The sequence below is a fragment of the Tinamus guttatus genome, unplaced genomic scaffold, assembly GCF_059628265.1.
Source record: "Tinamus guttatus ecotype Peru unplaced genomic scaffold, ASM5962826v1 Tinamus_guttatus_pri_ptg000307l, whole genome shotgun sequence".
Classification (NCBI taxonomy): Eukaryota; Metazoa; Chordata; class Aves; order Tinamiformes; family Tinamidae; genus Tinamus; species Tinamus guttatus.
Window position 1 is genome coordinate 4,285,727 of NW_028288841.1, and position 17,682 is coordinate 4,303,408.

Below are 17,682 nucleotides of genomic sequence, written 5' to 3' on the forward strand. Positions count from 1 at the left end.
CTGCCCATAGCAGGGGAGAGAGAGAAAAAAAAAAAAAGACAGAGAGAGAGAGAAGGAAGGAAAATAAAAATCTGCTTCCCAAGCTAACTACATTAATATCCTCTCCCTGTTCAAAAATGAGCATGGGGTTTTCAAACCAACCGACTATCGAATATTTCCTGGGCATGCAATTTAGGATCTTTACAGCAAAGTTTGCTCCTTAATGGCCAGCCTACAACATTCCCAGCACTGTTCTGATCCAGCTAAGCTAATGATAAAAGTTACAGCTTAGAAGTTAATTATTTACTGCACACCATCAGGCAGAGTAAAATTCATCTGAGTTCCCTTTGGGCAGTCAATGAGCTTGGGATCCAACCCCCTGATCCAAGGAGGAGCTGTGGGAGCAAACCCTCCATGCAAACCCACAGCAGCTCTGGTTACTAATTTTAGACATTTCATCATTTTTTGGTTACAGCCTCATTTTCTACCTGCCCTTTCCTGTTGCTGTCAAGGATTTATATAAGCAGAGGAAAATGGACTCTTAGACCGAAAGTATGCAACCACAGCTATATTTCAAGTACCACACGTTTGGGTTAGTTTGCTTGTTTAGAAGAGATTTACTGGAATTGAAAGAAAAATGAACAAAAAAACAAACAACAACCCCCACCCAGGATTTTGGCATCCTTTCTGTTAAAGTTTATGGAAGGTACTAGAGAAGAGAGAGCAAAAGTAAAAATCCTTTCTTGTTCAAGGAATAGGTACAAAGAGCTACATTTTCAGCTTTTCAGGTAAAAAAGAAATAAAGAAAAACCCATCCTTTATTTAAATACTGCAGCATTGGCCTTAACTTCCACTGCCCAATACATGAGATACCCTTTCCTAGTTTCTCAGTGCATGAGGAGCATCCCACCTGGCCACCCCACAGCCTTGCTATGCATCATATGATGCAGAAGAGGCCAAGGCATGAAGTCTCAGCAGAGATGCTCAGCCCAGCAACACATTTTGGGGCAATCCTGACCCCTCTTCCTGCTGCTTCCATCAGAACATTTGAGAACTATGTACTTGCAGTTAGCACCAATCAACCGCCTGTGGGAAGAAAATGCTCTCTGCTTTAACACCATTTGAGCACCAGAGACCACAAGCACTCTAGATGTTTCCTTTCCCAATGATATATGTGTGAATGCATTCCAGCTTTAAAGAATTTCCCTGTGCCTAAGGTAAAATGTTGTACCCGAAAGCCATCAATTTTACCCAGGAGACAAACTAGCTTAATGAACAAAACAATGAATTGCCTCTTTAAGAAAGCTGAGAGTCACATATGAGTTGTGCATGTGGCAGAAAAATGATTAAAGATCATTTTACAGGCAAAATAACTGCACCTCACTTGGAAGTCATTTATTGCTCAAATTGGTCCTGACATTAGAGAACCTTTTCTGGTCAGACTGAGTCAGCAACGGCAGAGCAAAACGTAACCGATAAACCAAGGTGCAAAAAGCACCATCAAATTGGTACGGGATTGGTTTAAAGCATGCCTCATAGAAAGCTACAGCACTGAAAGTCACTGGCACAAGTTCCCATGGAACTGGCCCATGGAAGTCATCCCGACTCTGTCAAGGGCTGGGCATTTTGCTGAAGGACATGTCAATGTTTCATCCAGCAAACGCGTACCCGAGCCTGGCCGTGGGTCCAAGGACACTGTGGCAGACACTGCTGGCATTTCAGCACACCAGGAGAACTGCCAGGGATAGCGCATCCTGCGGTCTCTGTGCTGCTCGAATCTGTTTGTTAGCAGGGGTCCGAAGGCTTTACTTACTGAACCTCAGGTCATGCGAGGAGACCCAAACTCCCATGCTTGTTTGCTTGCTCTTAATGCATCTTTCAATGCATCTCAGTTGCAAATAATTCATACGTGTGCTGCTCCAGGCACTAGGCAGTGATACTGTGAAGGCTCAGGTAGTGCAGGAGACCATGCTGAGGAAATCTGACTGCAAAATAGTCAATTGGTGCGGTCAAAATCCAAAGTATGACTTTTGAAGCAGGCTAATACAACCTCTTCCGCACAGAAAGAGCTGCCCCCTCACAAGAGCTGAATGGACAAGTCCACAGCAAGATTGCCAGAGCAAGTGACTTCTGAATTATTTTGGATGAACAAGTCTTCTTCTGCTCAGGAGCCTTAGTAATAAAACAGAGATTTCTGAAAGATGCCTTTGCAGGGGCTTAAGGGATGAAACAAAAGCAATGGCAACTGACAGCTCTGCATTTCCACCTCTTAAAACCATGTCTGTAAAAGTTCCTCGTGCAAAGATGTTTTCTTATTTTGATTGACAAAGTTAGTGCTGCCACATGGGGCGTGAAGGCAATACAGACTTCACAACTTTTATCTGACATGGACTTCTCTGCTTGGGAAAAAAGAAAAATAAAAAGAAAAACCACTCTGTATGGTGCATGTTCAGTCTCCAGAATACCCCAAAAGCTGTCTGGAGTCCATTGTTACCTCAATGTTGTTATCATACTGGGAAAAGTACTGAAATACATGGAAAAATCCTACAGCCCATGAATGGAGCAGGGCCAAACATTACTTCAGACAGACAGATCCATCTTTTGCAAAACACAGAATTTCTCCAGTAGACTGAAACCCAGTGCAGACCATGTCCTGGTGATCACAAAAGCCTCACCACTCAAGTAGTTAGAAGCTTTACCTTTATATCAGGTATATAAAAAAACAAGCAAACAAGAAACCCACCACTGTTCCGAATTTTGAATCAGGTGTAGAGACATTATGACACTTAGTTCTAAGGATGATGAAATTGTAAATGCACTATCATCTACAAGTAAGTCTAGTGGTACCTCAAATTAAGCCAGGTACCAAACCGAGGAGAACAACAGGGAGATCACTACATCTCTGTATTAACACTGAATAAAAGATGAGGAAAAAATATAATCCATTAGTAAGAAAGAAACTTTGCCTAACAGTTGGCCATAGGAAAACAGCGTTGTTAACGTCAATATGGGCATATGGGAATCCAAGCCACAGAGTCAGCCTGTTTAATTTTGTTTGCGTGTGATGCAAGATACAGATGGAAAATGCCAATGTGAAGCCCGACTGCCTGTCCCACCTGCCCTTCTTCAGCACACATCCATACAGACACCATAAAAATAGCCGCAAAATTGCAAGCACACTCACTCTGACTGCAGGAGAATATTTAAACTATGCTTACTTACCATGACCGAGTTGCAAGAAATAATTAAACTAATCTTCATTTAGCCACGCTGTTGCACCATTACAAATTTAGCCTTTCTTACCAAATGGATGACTGATACAACATGCTCAATAATAAGCACAACGACCTGTCCTCCCCACCACCACACACACGCCTTGCTTGTAACACAAGAAAAAAAAATCAGAATAAAAATGCAATTATGGGATCTCTATCAATAGCTGGGACAGAGTGTTTTTAAACTGAAGCCACTGTAAGGGTGTATTGCACTTCACAATATCATAGTAAAACCACATGCATTATAACCTGTTCCTTTTCCCAGATGGTTATGGGAAAGGCTTGTGTTTGACATCTCAGGCCCATCTGACTAAGAACTAGTTGGTTGTTATGTGCTCTTACCTCAGTAGGAAGCCAGAAATAGAATTAATTGCATTAGCGTACGGGACTCGTGACGCAACTTTCTCATCTGCTGTTTTCGGGAGGGAAGGAAACCTGAAATAATTACTATCTGACAATGAACAACGATTCACTTCCTTAAAACGTGAAATTTCTCCAAGGGAAAGATAGAAGCCAATGTATTACCCTGAAGCCAAGAGCAAATCTGACAGCTTAAACAGACCTTTGAGTGAGCTCACGGATTGCTCAACCTGGAAGCCAGCACTTAGGAAACCTCCCTGTGGATGTCCCACAAGTTTCACTTACATGAGACCCAGGAGGAGGCCTGAAGAACCGCACAGAAACCAGACACCTAGGAAGCCAAATGCTGCTGGATTAAGGACTTCTGGACCCAAATAAGCACACAACTGGAGGCAAGACAAACAATCCAGGAGAAAGAGCAAAAATAAAAAAGCACCCTAGACCAACAACTTAATCCCAATGGATCTGGGATTTCACCATGAAAGCAAGAGTAGAAAAATTGAGTCCCATTAAAGACGCATTAGATGTTTCTGCCATCTCTCAAAAGTTTTATGAAATAAGACTATAGCACATATACATTACGGGCAGAACAGGTATGACTTGTTAGCCTCTGGCCTGCTTGGCCATGTTGAGCCCTGCATATTGCCACTGCACTTCTAACATCAGGAATACAACCCAAGCCAGATCTGGGGCAGGAGCAACACCCACCCATACCACTGTGAGATTACGTTACGTGAAAACAGATGAGGTCAGGCTTTAGCCATGCTGCCAGACTCCCAATAAATCCACTCCCAGGTCCTTCACGGTCACGACATGGATAACACATTAACAAACCCAGCCCCAAACTAGCCGCAACGGTGCTGTTATTGCACAGTGATGGGATTGTACGAAACAAGCTGGCCGCACCAGGACTGTAGTTTCTCAAGGCATAGGGCATCCACCCCCAGCTCTGGTGACTGCTCAGTGTCACCTTTGGTGGGAAGAGACGTTAACGTTCCTTTGAAAGTGTAACCTATTACCGATTACTCATTAATGTAACCGAAAAAGACCACTTCCCCCGAGTAAGCAGACTTCTTTAGCAGGTTACAGCTAAATGCCCTGCCAGGAACTGCAGAGACTTTTTTTGGTGCTCGTTTCTAGCAGATCCTGGAGGGTCAACTCTGGAGGCCACGTCCAGCAGCCGCTTGTGCAGGTAGAGCTTGGCTGTCCTTGGAAAGCAACGTCCACAGACAAGTCACCAGCTCTCCCATCTCCCCAAATGTTTGGGCAAGGTGCAGGTAAGATCTGCTCCGTCCTGCTCAGAGCTAAGTGTGGCTCAACAACTGCTCCCACCGCAGCGGGAACTGCTGGAAGGCCTCTTTGCTGGCTACATCCCTCTGGCTCCCCTCCAAAAAATGGAAAAAGCTCTAACTGTCTTCCTACTAGTTTGGCACCATCGGAGTGTTTTTGCTGCTTCTGCATGAGGAGTTTTGCCTGTGGTGGATATTCTTCCTTTAAGTACCTTCATTAAGATACTTAAGCCAGGCCCTTCAGCAAGATTCTCCAATTCACCCCAAAAGCCCTGTCTGACATGAGCACCAGAACATGCATGGCCTACCTGCACTAAGAGCCACGGTAACAGCTGGCTTGATATACATATATATTTTTATATACATATAAATATATATACACAAATATATATATATATACACACACATATACCTCCCCCTCAATTTATTTGTCTCAAGGTCCCAAGCAGGAGAACAAACTATGAAAAATGAGGCAAAGGCAGCATTGGAGGCTGGAGGAAACAGGGAGACATTTACTAATGAAGCTGGAAGCAAAGCAAAGCAAAACAGAAAGCACAAATCAAGAGAGCAGGAATGAGAACACAGTGGGAACAAAGGAAAAGCAGCCCAAAAGAGCTCATTCAGGAATCCTGGAAGAGCGACACAGTCAAAGCTACAGGAATTTGCAAAGTTTGGAGTAATAAAACAGCTGAGCACACAGCAAAACCAGAGAGGTGGGGAGACTCGAATGCCCAGCTCTTGTATTTGCACCCATGGCGCAGGACAGTTGTGGCTCAGTGGGCTGTCTCAGAGCAAGAGATGGACAACAGGCAGAATTATCCCCTAAAATTTAGCCAAAGGCTAAAGCTGTTAAGAAAAATCCCAAAACACAAGAACAGAAGAGCTCAAGAAAAGCAAAGGACTAAAGTCTATGTGTAAACACTGATCGCAAAGACACAAAGAAGCATCAGAAACACGATGGGGACAGAAGAGGTAGCAAAAGGACACAAGGGGGAGAAAACAAACAAACAAGAGAGAATGGGAGAAAAAAATATGAGAACTGAAGATGGCACTGTTACAGGACCAAGAGTGTTTATGAACAGGTGGGTTCCCCCAAGTCCCACACACTTTAGTGAAACCATCAATCACTAAAGAAAAAACACTTCAGTGGCAAAGACGGGCACAAATGAAAACATGGACATAAAAAAACAGCCAAGGAATTAGTTTGAAGAGTGGAGATGGACAGGTGAAACAACGGACATGTGATCCAGGGACAGGAAGCTTTAGGGAATGGAATAAGAGATGGCCTGAAGCGATTTATTTAGATGGCAACTGGGGGCAGCTTCCTGTTTGCAGCCGGAGGGGGATGTCCCCTTTTAAGGCCAAAACTTAGGAGTTTCAGGTGGAAACCAATGGGTTGGCCTTGCCAGCCCTGCTCTTGGCAGCAGGTCAGGTTGGCCAGGAGAGCAGCTCCTGGCGACCTTCCTTTGGGGACAGGATAGCCCACAGCAGAGGACAGAGCCGTCCGCCTCACTGCAGGATGCGCTTATGCTCTCTTTATCATCGGATTCAGGTTGTTCCTCCGCAGAGCTCAGGAAAACTCAGTTTTCGGGCCCTGCAATGAGCAACTTCCTTTTTTTCCTTTTTTAGGACCAGAATTTCTTTTCTCTTCCTCCTCCACCTCAAAAAAGCGGATATTAATAATTTGGATCGGAAGAGCTTGCTATCACGAAGCAATGGGTGGTAGCAGCGCGGCACCTAATGACATCAGACAGCCGGTCTGTCCAAGTCTTCATCCTGTCAGCGCTATTCAGTCAAACACAACTAATTATTCTGCCAGGTTCCTCCGCCAGGCCAGACGACAAATTGATTCATGGTAGTAACGAAAAGAAGGGAAAGAGGAGAAATTGCACCGCTTCCTATGACTGAAACTACATTACCCATTACCCCAAGGAAAACTTTGTCAAAGGGTTTTATTACTGCTGTTGAGCTATACACCAGAAGGCTGAAGCACATTGCCAGGAGACCCTTCTGTTATGCTATAAAAGCTTATGTGCAGAGTACAGCTTGCATTCAATATCCATCAGCACTCAGAGGAGAAAGATTTTTTTTTTCTCAGAACATCTGCAGAACCTCTCATATATCAGCACACCAAAACACAGTTATCAGAAACTGCTAATTAAAACTTAATCAAGTCAAAAGGATGAGTATCTATTTTTCCAAGCTGACCTGCTAAAGGTGAAAACTAAAAATAACAACAGGGAGGCCACTGGAAATGAGAACTTTTACTGGATCTGCCAGGCAATCCACAAGGGAAACTCAAGCAGCTTAGGATTACGTCATTGTGGTAAGGAAACACCACTGTTGTTTATTAATCACTTCCAGGAAGAACGCTATCAGAAAGACATTCTTCACAGCACCCGTGCCTGCAATGAGCTCGCTCTGCCCTGCTCGCTGCAGGGTGGGTACTGGAGACTTCCTGAGCTTTCAATTGCCACTTGGAGCCAGCTTCACCTCTTGCCAGGAGCTCGCAATGGAAACGCACCTTTTCACACGTTGTCGGGACAAAAAGTTGGATGCACCCAACACCCTACAACTACAACTCCCAAATTCTCATGAAACCGTCCCTTCTTCTCTGGTAAAAGTGATGGATATGGCCTGTCCAAAACAAGCGTTGCTAGATTCTTTTGTTTTCCCCTATGCTCCAAAGCCACAAAGTCTGTTCTTTCTATCAGACATGACCAGGAAGGAAGAAGGCAAGCTTCAGCATTTTCCCCAAGGTGCCCTGTACCTCCTCCCTAAATGAGGTGACCAAGACTTGCTCACAAGCATGTACAGCCAGGCAGTATTCCCCATCAAAAACTGGAAAAGGGGTGTAACAGAGAGACTGCAGGCAAGGGAGGACAAGTAAGACTACTTGGAGTGCTTAAACCCTTATTCAGGAGGCTAAACCTCTCCACCACATAGAATCATAATGGTTGGAAAAGACCTTTAAGACCATCAAGTCCAACCGTAAACCTATCACCACCAAACCTGCTAAATCACGTCCCTAAGTGCCTCATCTATATGTGAGACAACTAAGAAGAAAAAGGAAACACTAAAGACAATCAAAAGGCACTGTTTGTTGGAAAAGAGGAGAGATATACATGGTGCGGGAATTACAGCGGACAGAGTAATATTCTTGTGAATCGTGATCCAGAAGAATAGGACCCTAAACGGACACTCCACTACACATAACAGGGTGAAACACAAGGGACTGTTGTAATTGCACAGTGCAAAGTCCACAGATGATTGTCAGAGCCCTCCCAGCTACCTTGGATTCAATGAGTGCCGTGATCTGCTGCTCCGTTCCTCCAAGGGCTACTGATGAAATGTGCCAGATTCCGTGTTTCTTTCCAACTGTTCTGAGTCTCCTGCATCTGATCTCAAAGAAGGGAGCAGAAACAGCTGGAAGAGAGAAACCAGAATGGCATAGTCCAGCAGCAACCCTTGGAAGAGCAAACAATGACAGCCTTGTGAGAGGCTCCTTGGCCCCTAGCACGCATGTTTGCGTGTGGACACGTGTCCACACATTTTCTAGGTGGAAAAAAACACACATCACTAGTGCATTTGCTCTGACCGCACACAGAGCATCAGAGCATCCTCTGACTTAGCACATCGTGCAATCGGTGCAAACCGAACAGACGGAGGGCTCAGCAGCACCGCCACAATCCACGGTCACAGGTGCTGAACGAGCCACACGCGTTAAACGTAGTCTGCAGTTTGCACCGTGCTTCTCCTGCACGACACCTTTGCTCCCTCAGTCACTCCACCTGCTTGCAGCAGAGCGGCAGCTCACAGCCCACGCAAAGGAAGCCCATCAGGGTCTACTGTTTAAGGCTTTTTTTTTTGTTTCAGCTCCTGTAGATCTAGCTGCAGGCCAAAAGAGGAAGGTGAAACAGCAGGTGAAACTGGAGACCCAAGGAATAAGCTTCTTCAGAGAGAACTTGGGTATTTGCTGCCAAAGGAGAGGATTAATTGTGAAAAATCAGGAAGTCAACTAAGCAGAAAGCAGCAGGAGGTCACTCCAGATAACAGGGGCAGTAGGAGCAGGGCTATTGCTCACTGAGATGCAGGAAGGGGAGATAAAAAGGCTCAAGCTGTTTCATATGTGCAGGGACTAGGATAGGAAGCGAAGAGGTCATGGAGACAGCACTAGTGGAAGGAGGGCCACAGGAAAAAAAAAGTCTTTGAAAATGAACTCTAGGAAGTGGTTAAAAGGGGGAGAACTCTCAGGTTGGTGTTAGTAGCTTCTTGTTTCCCCTAGAAAGAAACAAACCATTGCAACTCTCCGTCAGCTTTGGGGAAGAAGGACTGGAAGTGCAGAAAGACTAAGACAGCTTATGCCATTAAGATGACAGAATTCCAGACAAAGAGCAAAACAAATTAGGATGTTGCAGAATTATGATTAGAAGACAGAAAGTAAATGTAAGGACTCATGAGCTATTCAAGAGAAAAGAGCCCAAAGGACCTTTCACCAGTCTGTGGGATGAAATGAACATCTTTCCTGAACACAGCTTCCTTAGAAGTGGCTATTGGCAAGCAAAGGCACACCACGTCTCTCACCAAGATCTCTCACCAAGACAGCAGTACCATCAAAAGCCTGGTCCTAACACACATGCTACCATTTCTAGGAGTCCCTCAGCATCACATCCCTGCTTGCTTTTGCCTCCAGCGAACCTAGTGACATCTCACTACAAATTAGCTCCCTTTCAAGTGCCAAATCATTAAGGGAAGTAAGAAGATGATTACCTGGAGTATCACAAGTCTGCCTGTCCCCTGAAGAGTTGGTGTGAGGTGTTCGGTGGCGATAGATTAGATGTGGCTTGTTGTGCTCTTCTTCATACTCCTGTTCTTCAAGTGATAGCAATGGCTCTACAAAATAGTCTCCGTCGTGAGACTTGAATGTGCCTAGCTGTGAAGGAACAGAAACAGAAAGGCGGTCAGCTTCGGGTGACGACAACTGAAGCAGCAGGACTACCCAAAACAGGGGTGTTCCCAGCGGAGGCGTGCGGCTTTCCCAAGTTTCCTCCCAATGCCCACCCCTGCGAAGGCACCGCAGCGCCCACGTGGGCAGCGCTCTGCCCAAGGGAACACACGTAGAGAGAGTTACAGGGAGAACAAGAGGACACTGCCGGGCAGACTCCATTTCTATGGGCATTCCTATGGTTCCCAGGCTAGGAACCAGACCACAAACAGACCATGCTGCTGGAAAGAAGGCCTATTCTGCCATACGTGTGCATGGCAGCCTGGCTCAGCCTGGGCACACACAGAAGGGGCTGAGGGGTGGCATGACCACACTCGCCCAGCAGAGCACCTAGAGCTGGCAGCACCTTTGGGTGCAACACACAGTCAGGATCACCATGGGGTGGGCACCGCTGGGGAGCCCCCAGGCACCCCTTCCTACATCCCTGGGGTTGGCTGGAAGGGCTGAGGCCAGTATGACTAGTATAGCCCCGCTCGTGCCATTCTCACGGGCCATAGGAACAGTCTAGGGGCAGCCCTGGAGAGCTTCTGCTCACCCTGTTCTGGCATTGCCAGCACCCCTGGAACAGAAGACACGAGGATGTTGGGAAGCCTGAGGGTCACATCTCCCCCTCCCAGACCTCAGCAGCCCCCCTTGGTGAGAGAGGGGGGTCCCCCCCGGGGGTGCCGCTGGGTGGCGGCTTCGCCCCGAGGGGGCCGGGGCTCCCCCGACGCCGCAGCCCGACGGGCTCGTCCCAGAGGGAAGGGGCGGGGAAAGAGCCGGCCCGGCCCGGCCCGGCCCGGCCCGCTGCGCCCCGGGGGAAGGGGCCGGCCCCAGCCCCAGCCCCCTGCCCACCCTCGCCCTGCTGCTCCTCCTCCTCGCTTCCGCCCCCGCGCGCCGCCGCTCGGCCGGGCCGAGCCGAGCCGGGCCGGGCCGGGCCCGAGTCCGGTGCCGCTGGTGGGTCTCACCATCCCGGAGCAGAGGCTGATAACGGCCGTGTGGCGCGGGCGGGCGTTGACGTGCCCCCGGTAGAAGCAGTGCTTCACGTCGGTGTCCGCCGCCTCCGCGTACAGCCGCCGCTGCTCGGCGCCGGGCTCGCCCAGGAGGCTCACGGTGAAGAGGGGAGCGATGAAGGTCGCGCTGGCCGTCAGGTTGAAGAGGAACTGCTGGCCGAAGGCGGAGAGCCGGTAGTGCGCCTTGGAGGATGAGGAGGAGGAGGCGGCGGTGGCCGCCGTCCAGGCGTCGGGGCCCGCGCCGGCGCTCCGCCGCCTCCTCCTGAAGTGGACATCGGTGGGCAAGGGCTCGCCAAACTCATTCACCCGGGTAGGAGTCACGATCTCGTACTCGCTGAGCTTCTCCAGCAGCTTGGCTAAGAGGGGAGAGAGGCACATGCCCCTTGAGCGGCGGGCGGGCGAGCGGGCGGGCGAGCCGCGGCCCCGCCGCCCCCCTGGCCCCCTTACCTTGCCGGGGGTGCAGCTTGTGCCGCCGGCCGCCTGCCCGCAAGCCGTCGATGAAGAGCGTGCTCAGTGCCAGCGCCAGCGGCGCCAGCTGCATGGTGCTGCGCGCCGCCCGCAGAGCAGAGCCGCCTTCCCCCGGCTTCTCCTCCTTCTTCTCCTTGTGTTTTCCCCCTTTTCTTCTCCTTCTCCCCTCCAGTCGCCCCCTTTCTCCCCCCCTCCCCGGGGGGAAGGCGCAGGAGCCGCGCGCGTCAGGGCCGCGCGGGTCGGCGGGGCGCGGGGCGCCGCGGACCGCGCATGGTGCGCGCCGGGCCGGGACCGACGGTCCGGGACGGGAGAGCCGCCCGCCCGCCTGCTCTCCCTCGCTTTGCGCCGCTCCCCCCGTCGGGCTGGTGGACGGGGCGCTCCCGGGAGCCAATTTAAGGGGGCGGGCTCCATAGATCAAGCGGGGGAAAAAAAAAAAAAAAAAAAAAAAGAGCCCGCCCTTCCTCCTCCTCCTCCTCCCCCCCACCCGGCTTCCAGCATGTCACTTTCTTTCATTCCCAAGGAACGCTGGAATCGCAGGTTTTGGCCAAGAAAAGCCCTGGCCGCGGCAGCCGGCGGGGCCCCCAGCTTCGCCCCGCTGCAAGGGGTGCACGGACCGCAGCCCAGCCCGGCAGCACCCCGGGGCGCAGAGGAACCGCTCTGGGACCAGCCAAAAGGAGAGCAGAAAGCACTTCTTACATAATTGTTCCTTTTTTTTTTTCTTTTTTTTTTATTCTTTAAAAAGCTTTGAAGAAAGTAGTTTATTAAGTGTACAAGCATTTGAAGAATCCCATGTCTGACACTTTATAGCATTAGTTTCCTTGTGTGGCTCTAGAGTATGGGGCACTTAAAACAATTTTGTTTAGGGTTATGTCCTGCAGTTTCAGGCACCCAGAGGCAAGGGGGTGGGGAAAGTCGTTTCCTTATCAAAGATTTTTCTTTTTACAGTTTGGAAATGTATAAAAATGAAAGGCATTCTCTAAAGTTAAGTGCAATTCAGTATGGCCTTCTACCCTTCCACCAACCTTTTTTTTTTTTCTTTTTTCCCCCAAGTCAGGAGAGATGCTGTGAAATTTAAAGCTTGTAGCAAGTGGAAAGAAAGTAAGAAAAACTGGTTGCAAGTTAAAGTTGTACTTCCATAGAAAATTCTAAACTTCTATAGTTTCTCTCTTTAGGACAAACAAAAGAAATCACATCATTTTCTGCTAAAAGGAAACGCTTTAGATTAATCGATTTGGAGTTCACCAGAATATTTTATGTGAGCATAAAATTGTGCCAGCGATCTGCAGGCTCCTCATACGCTTACACAAAATAGGACCTCCTGGCTCTTCTAAACCAGCTAACTCTAGAGCCCTGCAAGCCACAAACCTCAGTCTTTAGCAGTAGATTATTAATTGTATACAATGAATATAAAAGTCAAAATAATCCAATTACCACATGCAAAGCCATGTATCCTTAATTCTAGTGCTGGCTCTGTGGGGCTTCTAGGCAGGGCCCAGTTTTGCCCCACTGCGCGCAGAGCAGGAGTCTCTGAGGTGCAGGAGACCCAAGTCAGCACATCCTCCAGGCCCTGTGGAATGTCACATCATCTCCTGCCTTGGTGGCGTTGTGCCTATATTGAAGTCTGGGATGCTTATAGCCCCCTCCCATGTTGGCTTCAGCGGCTCAACAAAGCCAGGCTGTGTCCAGACCCGAGTTGTCTCACCCAACACATTGGGTTTCACCATGTGTCCAGTTTTCAGATCAGCGTCACCTAAGGCAGCACTGCCCAGAGGTCCCCCAGCTCTGGGATGAGCAGTGTGAGCCTGGGCTGTATCTCTGCGCTCACCTGTGGATCAGCCAACTTGCTCCACATCTACTTTTTGTGCTGTGAAGGAGCCATGCAGCAGCATCTCCCCGTCCTAGCAGCTAGCTGCTTGCTCAGGCCCACACATTAAGAAATGAAACCTTAGACCAGGAGTGAGACCAAATTTTTCTAAAATCACTTCAATCTGAAGAGCCCACTGGGGCTGCCAGGCAGTTCCCCAGCTTACGTGACCCTTCTTAGCTCTTCGTGAAAGAGCGCAGGGTCCCCGCCTGAACGAGCCTGGGGCTCCTTGGGTTGCTGGGTAAACAAAAAGGGGAACCTTAAAACACAGCAGCCAAGGCTTCTCTCCATCCAGGCTTCTTTCTTTGTTCGGGTTCTGTTCTTGAGGTCTTCTCTGTCTCATCATTGAATAAATGACTTGGTTCATAGTGGGAGTCATATCTGCTCCCCAAGTCTTGATCCTGCTGCACTGGGCTGATGGGAGCACATTTACTGCAGCAGTGAAAAGTCTTCTAGTCTTCCCACCATTTCCCCTTGTGCTCCCAAATCTTCCATGGGGTGAGGACTACAGCACGGTGTAGTTTGGGATACAGTCCCCTCCACTCGGGTAGGACGGACACCGTATCTCAGAGTGCCAGGGAGAGCCCATGCTGCCTCCTGGGGCATTGAGCAACACGGAGGCACCGGTCAGCAAGGGATTCAGTGGGAGTGAAGAGGAGAACATGGAGTTGCCTGAGGAAAGAAAGGCAGAAGAGCTGAGCATAGCATTGGAGCTGAGTCAGACAGGAGGGGAAGAGGTGTACGGGAAGCTGGGCCTGCAGGAACCTGGGAGAAAGGCATGAAGCCTTAAACATCTCCTCATCCTCTGAGTACAGAGGTGAGCAGGAAGGTCTGCTGTTTCATCCAGGCTGCAGCAGTGCCTCACTGAGACTGTCCTAGCTAGAGCGGCAGAGCAGTTAGGTAGTTTGTGCTGAGCTCCTGGCTTGCTCCTGACCCTCTGCCCACCAGTCCCAGCCTTGTATCCCACCGCATCCTTTGCGCCAGGTCTGGAGCCCCTGGGAGCCACCTTGCTCCCATTCAACTTGGTGGCACAGACAAGAAGATAGCAAACTTTTTTTTTTTTCCCCCTCCCCTCCTCAGTTAGTTTCCTGCCATTAACAAGTTAATTTGACTCCTGGGGTGGGGGTCACACAAGCTCAAGACCTGCACGGGGTGAGAAGCAGCATCCCACGGCTGTGAGTTAGTCCTTTTCCTTCTCAGCGGCAGTGAGCTTAATAAGCATCGTCATGGGACACCCTCTGATCTGAAATCTTTGCACGTACTTCCAGGAGGGTAGGAAAACAAAGCAAATTGTACTCCTTTTAGAAGTGGGGAGATGACCCATGGAAGGACTGATAAAGTCTTGATTTTGGGGCAAAGCAGGGAGTGGACTGAAGTGCTCCCAAGACCAAAGACAGGCTTTGGAAGAGTAACAAAACATCTCCTGTCCTTCCAGAAACATAGTATTACCTATTTAAAATGCTATTCCAGTAAGATGCAGAAAGGTTGTATAATGTGCAGCGTTTTGAACATTTACAACTGGAGAACGAGAAGTTCAGAAGGAAAACTGTAGCATAAGTAAATAGATTATGTAGAGCTTAGAGAAACAAAGCTGAAATCTTAAATAACTTTCCTATTAGGAAGGATCTGTTAATACTTACAGTATGGTAACTGTGCAGACTCCAAGTCCTCACCCAGTCAAAAGTAACCCTTACGAGCCCATACCTACCCATGGAAAAATCCCCTTGATTTTCCTGGGAATTTTGCCTACATAAATACTACAGAAGTTGAGCTGTGAGAACCTCTTCTGTAAACTGCAAGACAAGAACTTGATCACAACAGCAAAACTTCAGCACAGAGTTGCAGGCAGGATGCATTGCTGCAAGACTGCACTCAAGGGAACCAACTTTTCACCCTCCTTCCCATTTCCTTTCTCTCGTAGGTGAGCGTGAGCCTCGCTGGCTAATCTTTGCTCTCTGCTGCTCTGCGTAAGCATCCTCTTCCTTTATCTGCCGCATCCATTTGCTTGCCTGGTGATTATCCCGAGAGACAGAATGTTTCCCTTTGATGCTCACTTGCCAATGCCACGAGATAACCAGAGGCAGCAAACATATTTTCATGCTTGTGTCTAATCTGTGTGGTTGGAAAGTGAAAGATTTCGTTCCCTGCGCACTGGTTGCTGGCTGGATCTGAACCTCCCTTGCTTCTCTGCCTCTCCTTTCCCATTCCATGCCAAACCAGCTCTTTTGATCATAGTTAAAAGCATTTAAATGTATAGTTTAACATCTCTACCATTTAAGCCTCTGCTTTCTCAGTTTTTGCCCCTCTCCCTTGCCCTTAGATTGGGCCCTTTGTAAGGAGCCACCAGCCCACTCTGGGCTCCCATGCTAGGGCTGAACTTCATGGTCATTCTGGGTTTTCATCTGAACAAACACAGAAGCCTAGGAAGTAGTACCTGCATTTCCCAGCAATGCCAGCACAGCACTTTTAGTGCTGCAGTTGCAGCTTGCTTTTGTTGGGTTCACATCATTTTACAGGCAGAAGGAGGTATTAAATGATGCCTGGAAGATGCAAAGCAAGGGCAGGATTCAACTGTTGGTCCCGTCCTGGTGCTCCAAGGTGCATGTGTTGAAGCAACTTTCTGAGGTCATGCAGGCTAAAAAACTCTGGATGCCCTTCAGCCTGCTTCAGAGTCAGGCTGTTCAAGTAGGCTCGCTTCCCCACAGCATTCTCCGGCAGGAATTGTGTCCCCTTTGGGAGTGAGCCCTCTGCACAGTTGTAATATGTAAAACATAGGTACAAGTCCATCCTTACAGGGACCATCTTACTTGCCTGGGTAGGGAACCTGCATTTGGGAACAGAAAGTGAAGGAAGAACAGAAAACAAGACCCTTGTGTTGCTTGCCTTGCATGCAAACTGGCTCTTCTTTTGCCTTAGAAACAACTTTGAGCCTGGAAAACAGCTTCACAAGGAGAAACTTGGTGGGAGGAACTGCAAAACCCACGTAGCTGCAGCGAACACTTGAGACTTTCTGGGTTAGCAGGTCAGTTGGGATGGACGCAATGATTCCTCTTGGCCCTTCCCCAGCTCCCAGTGTTGCTGCAGGCTGTTTGCATGCTCCTTCTGCTTACATCTGCCTTATCTGCCTCGTGGAAAACGCCTGCTCTGGTCAGCGCCGCGTGCCTGCAAGTTGCACACATCCTTTGGCTGGACAAGCAGGACACATCGCTACCCCTCAGAGTACAGCAATGATCTGGAGCAGGACCCGAGGTGGCCAAGGAATGCTTAATTCTGGATCTTCCCATTTTTTGTGCAAATTAAGCCATCAAGCTAGACATTATGTTGGTTTATCTTTTGTGTTTGTCACACTGTAAATCAATACACTCCTTTTAACTTTTGATATTATGTACTTGTGCATCTGTGTTAAATTCCAGGTGCCTTTGCCAAATCGTTAACAGTAACATTTAGAGGACTAAACAGAACAGATGTTCTGTAATCCCACACCAAAAAGCAAACGGGGAGTGTTGGAAGTTTTGCAGGTACAGAAAATTTTACCCCTTGGGCCATGTACTTTTATTCAAATAAACCAATTATCATAACAACTCTGCAACGTATCAGCATCACCTTACAGAGAGGAAAATGAGATGGCTGATTGGGTGAAGGACGAGGAGTTACGGACCTCCAACCCCATGGCCATTTCCAGCCTCCCACTCGAGTCTGCATGTAGGCTACATGCATAAAGTGATATGTCAGCCCAAGGATCATTAAACTGTAAAACTCTATTTTAGGAGAATTGTTTTCATTCTTTCGCTAAATGGTAGATTGCCTCCAGAGATAAACTACAAACCCGTACTAGAGTAGGAAAAAAGCTAGGCATCTTTACAGATACCAAATACTTTTACCCTGAACTGTTTGATTTCACTAAGGATATCACAGAGGAGCTGGGTAAAAGAAGAGATGTCTCCCAGGAGGGAATCTCTCTGATAGTCGTGTAACGTTTGTGTAGTGGCAGAAAGTCTACAGCAGTTGGAAATAAATCCAAAAATTGCTAAAAATAGCTAAAAACGGAGAATGTTTTAGACCTAAGACAGTTTCTGTCAAAAATTCATGGGCAAAGCTTCCACTGACTTGGTGAAGTGCAGAATCAGGACATCTGTCCTGATTTCTAGGGGGGTATTTTATAGCCTCACATCATGCTTATTAACGTCCACTTGACAAGCATATATATCATATATATCATTTCATTACCAGGATGCAATAGATGGAAAAGCCTCTCTAATTTTAAAAGACATCTCTGCTCTCCAGGGTTCATCACAGCAAACCAGCATATTTTAAAACGCTGCCCAGATAGCTGAGGCCTCATCTTGCTTGGGAGAGGGAAGGAGGGAGGAAATAATCTCATGGCAGCTCCATCACACTGTACAACTACTGGCACCACTTAATTACTACAGCCAAAATATACTCCAGAGCA

At 48.2% G+C, this 17,682-nt stretch overlaps 1 protein-coding gene across 1 annotated transcript in view; it reads right to left on the reverse strand.

The window, feature by feature from the left end:
• ADAMTS9 (ADAM metallopeptidase with thrombospondin type 1 motif 9) overlaps positions 1-11,537 on the reverse strand; it is a 68,030-nt gene extending 56,493 nt beyond the window's left edge. Inside the window, exons 1-3 of the mRNA XM_088528284.1 lie at positions 11,348-11,537; positions 10,856-11,256; positions 9,674-9,836 (exon numbers count right to left, since the gene is read on the reverse strand). Of these exons, the coding sequence (XP_088384410.1) occupies positions 9,674-9,836; positions 10,856-11,256; positions 11,348-11,441 (658 nt within the window). The 5' untranslated portion in view covers positions 11,442-11,537. The remainder of the gene's footprint in view (positions 1-9,673; positions 9,837-10,855; positions 11,257-11,347) is intronic.
• Positions 11,538-17,682: the final 6,145 nt, after the last annotated feature.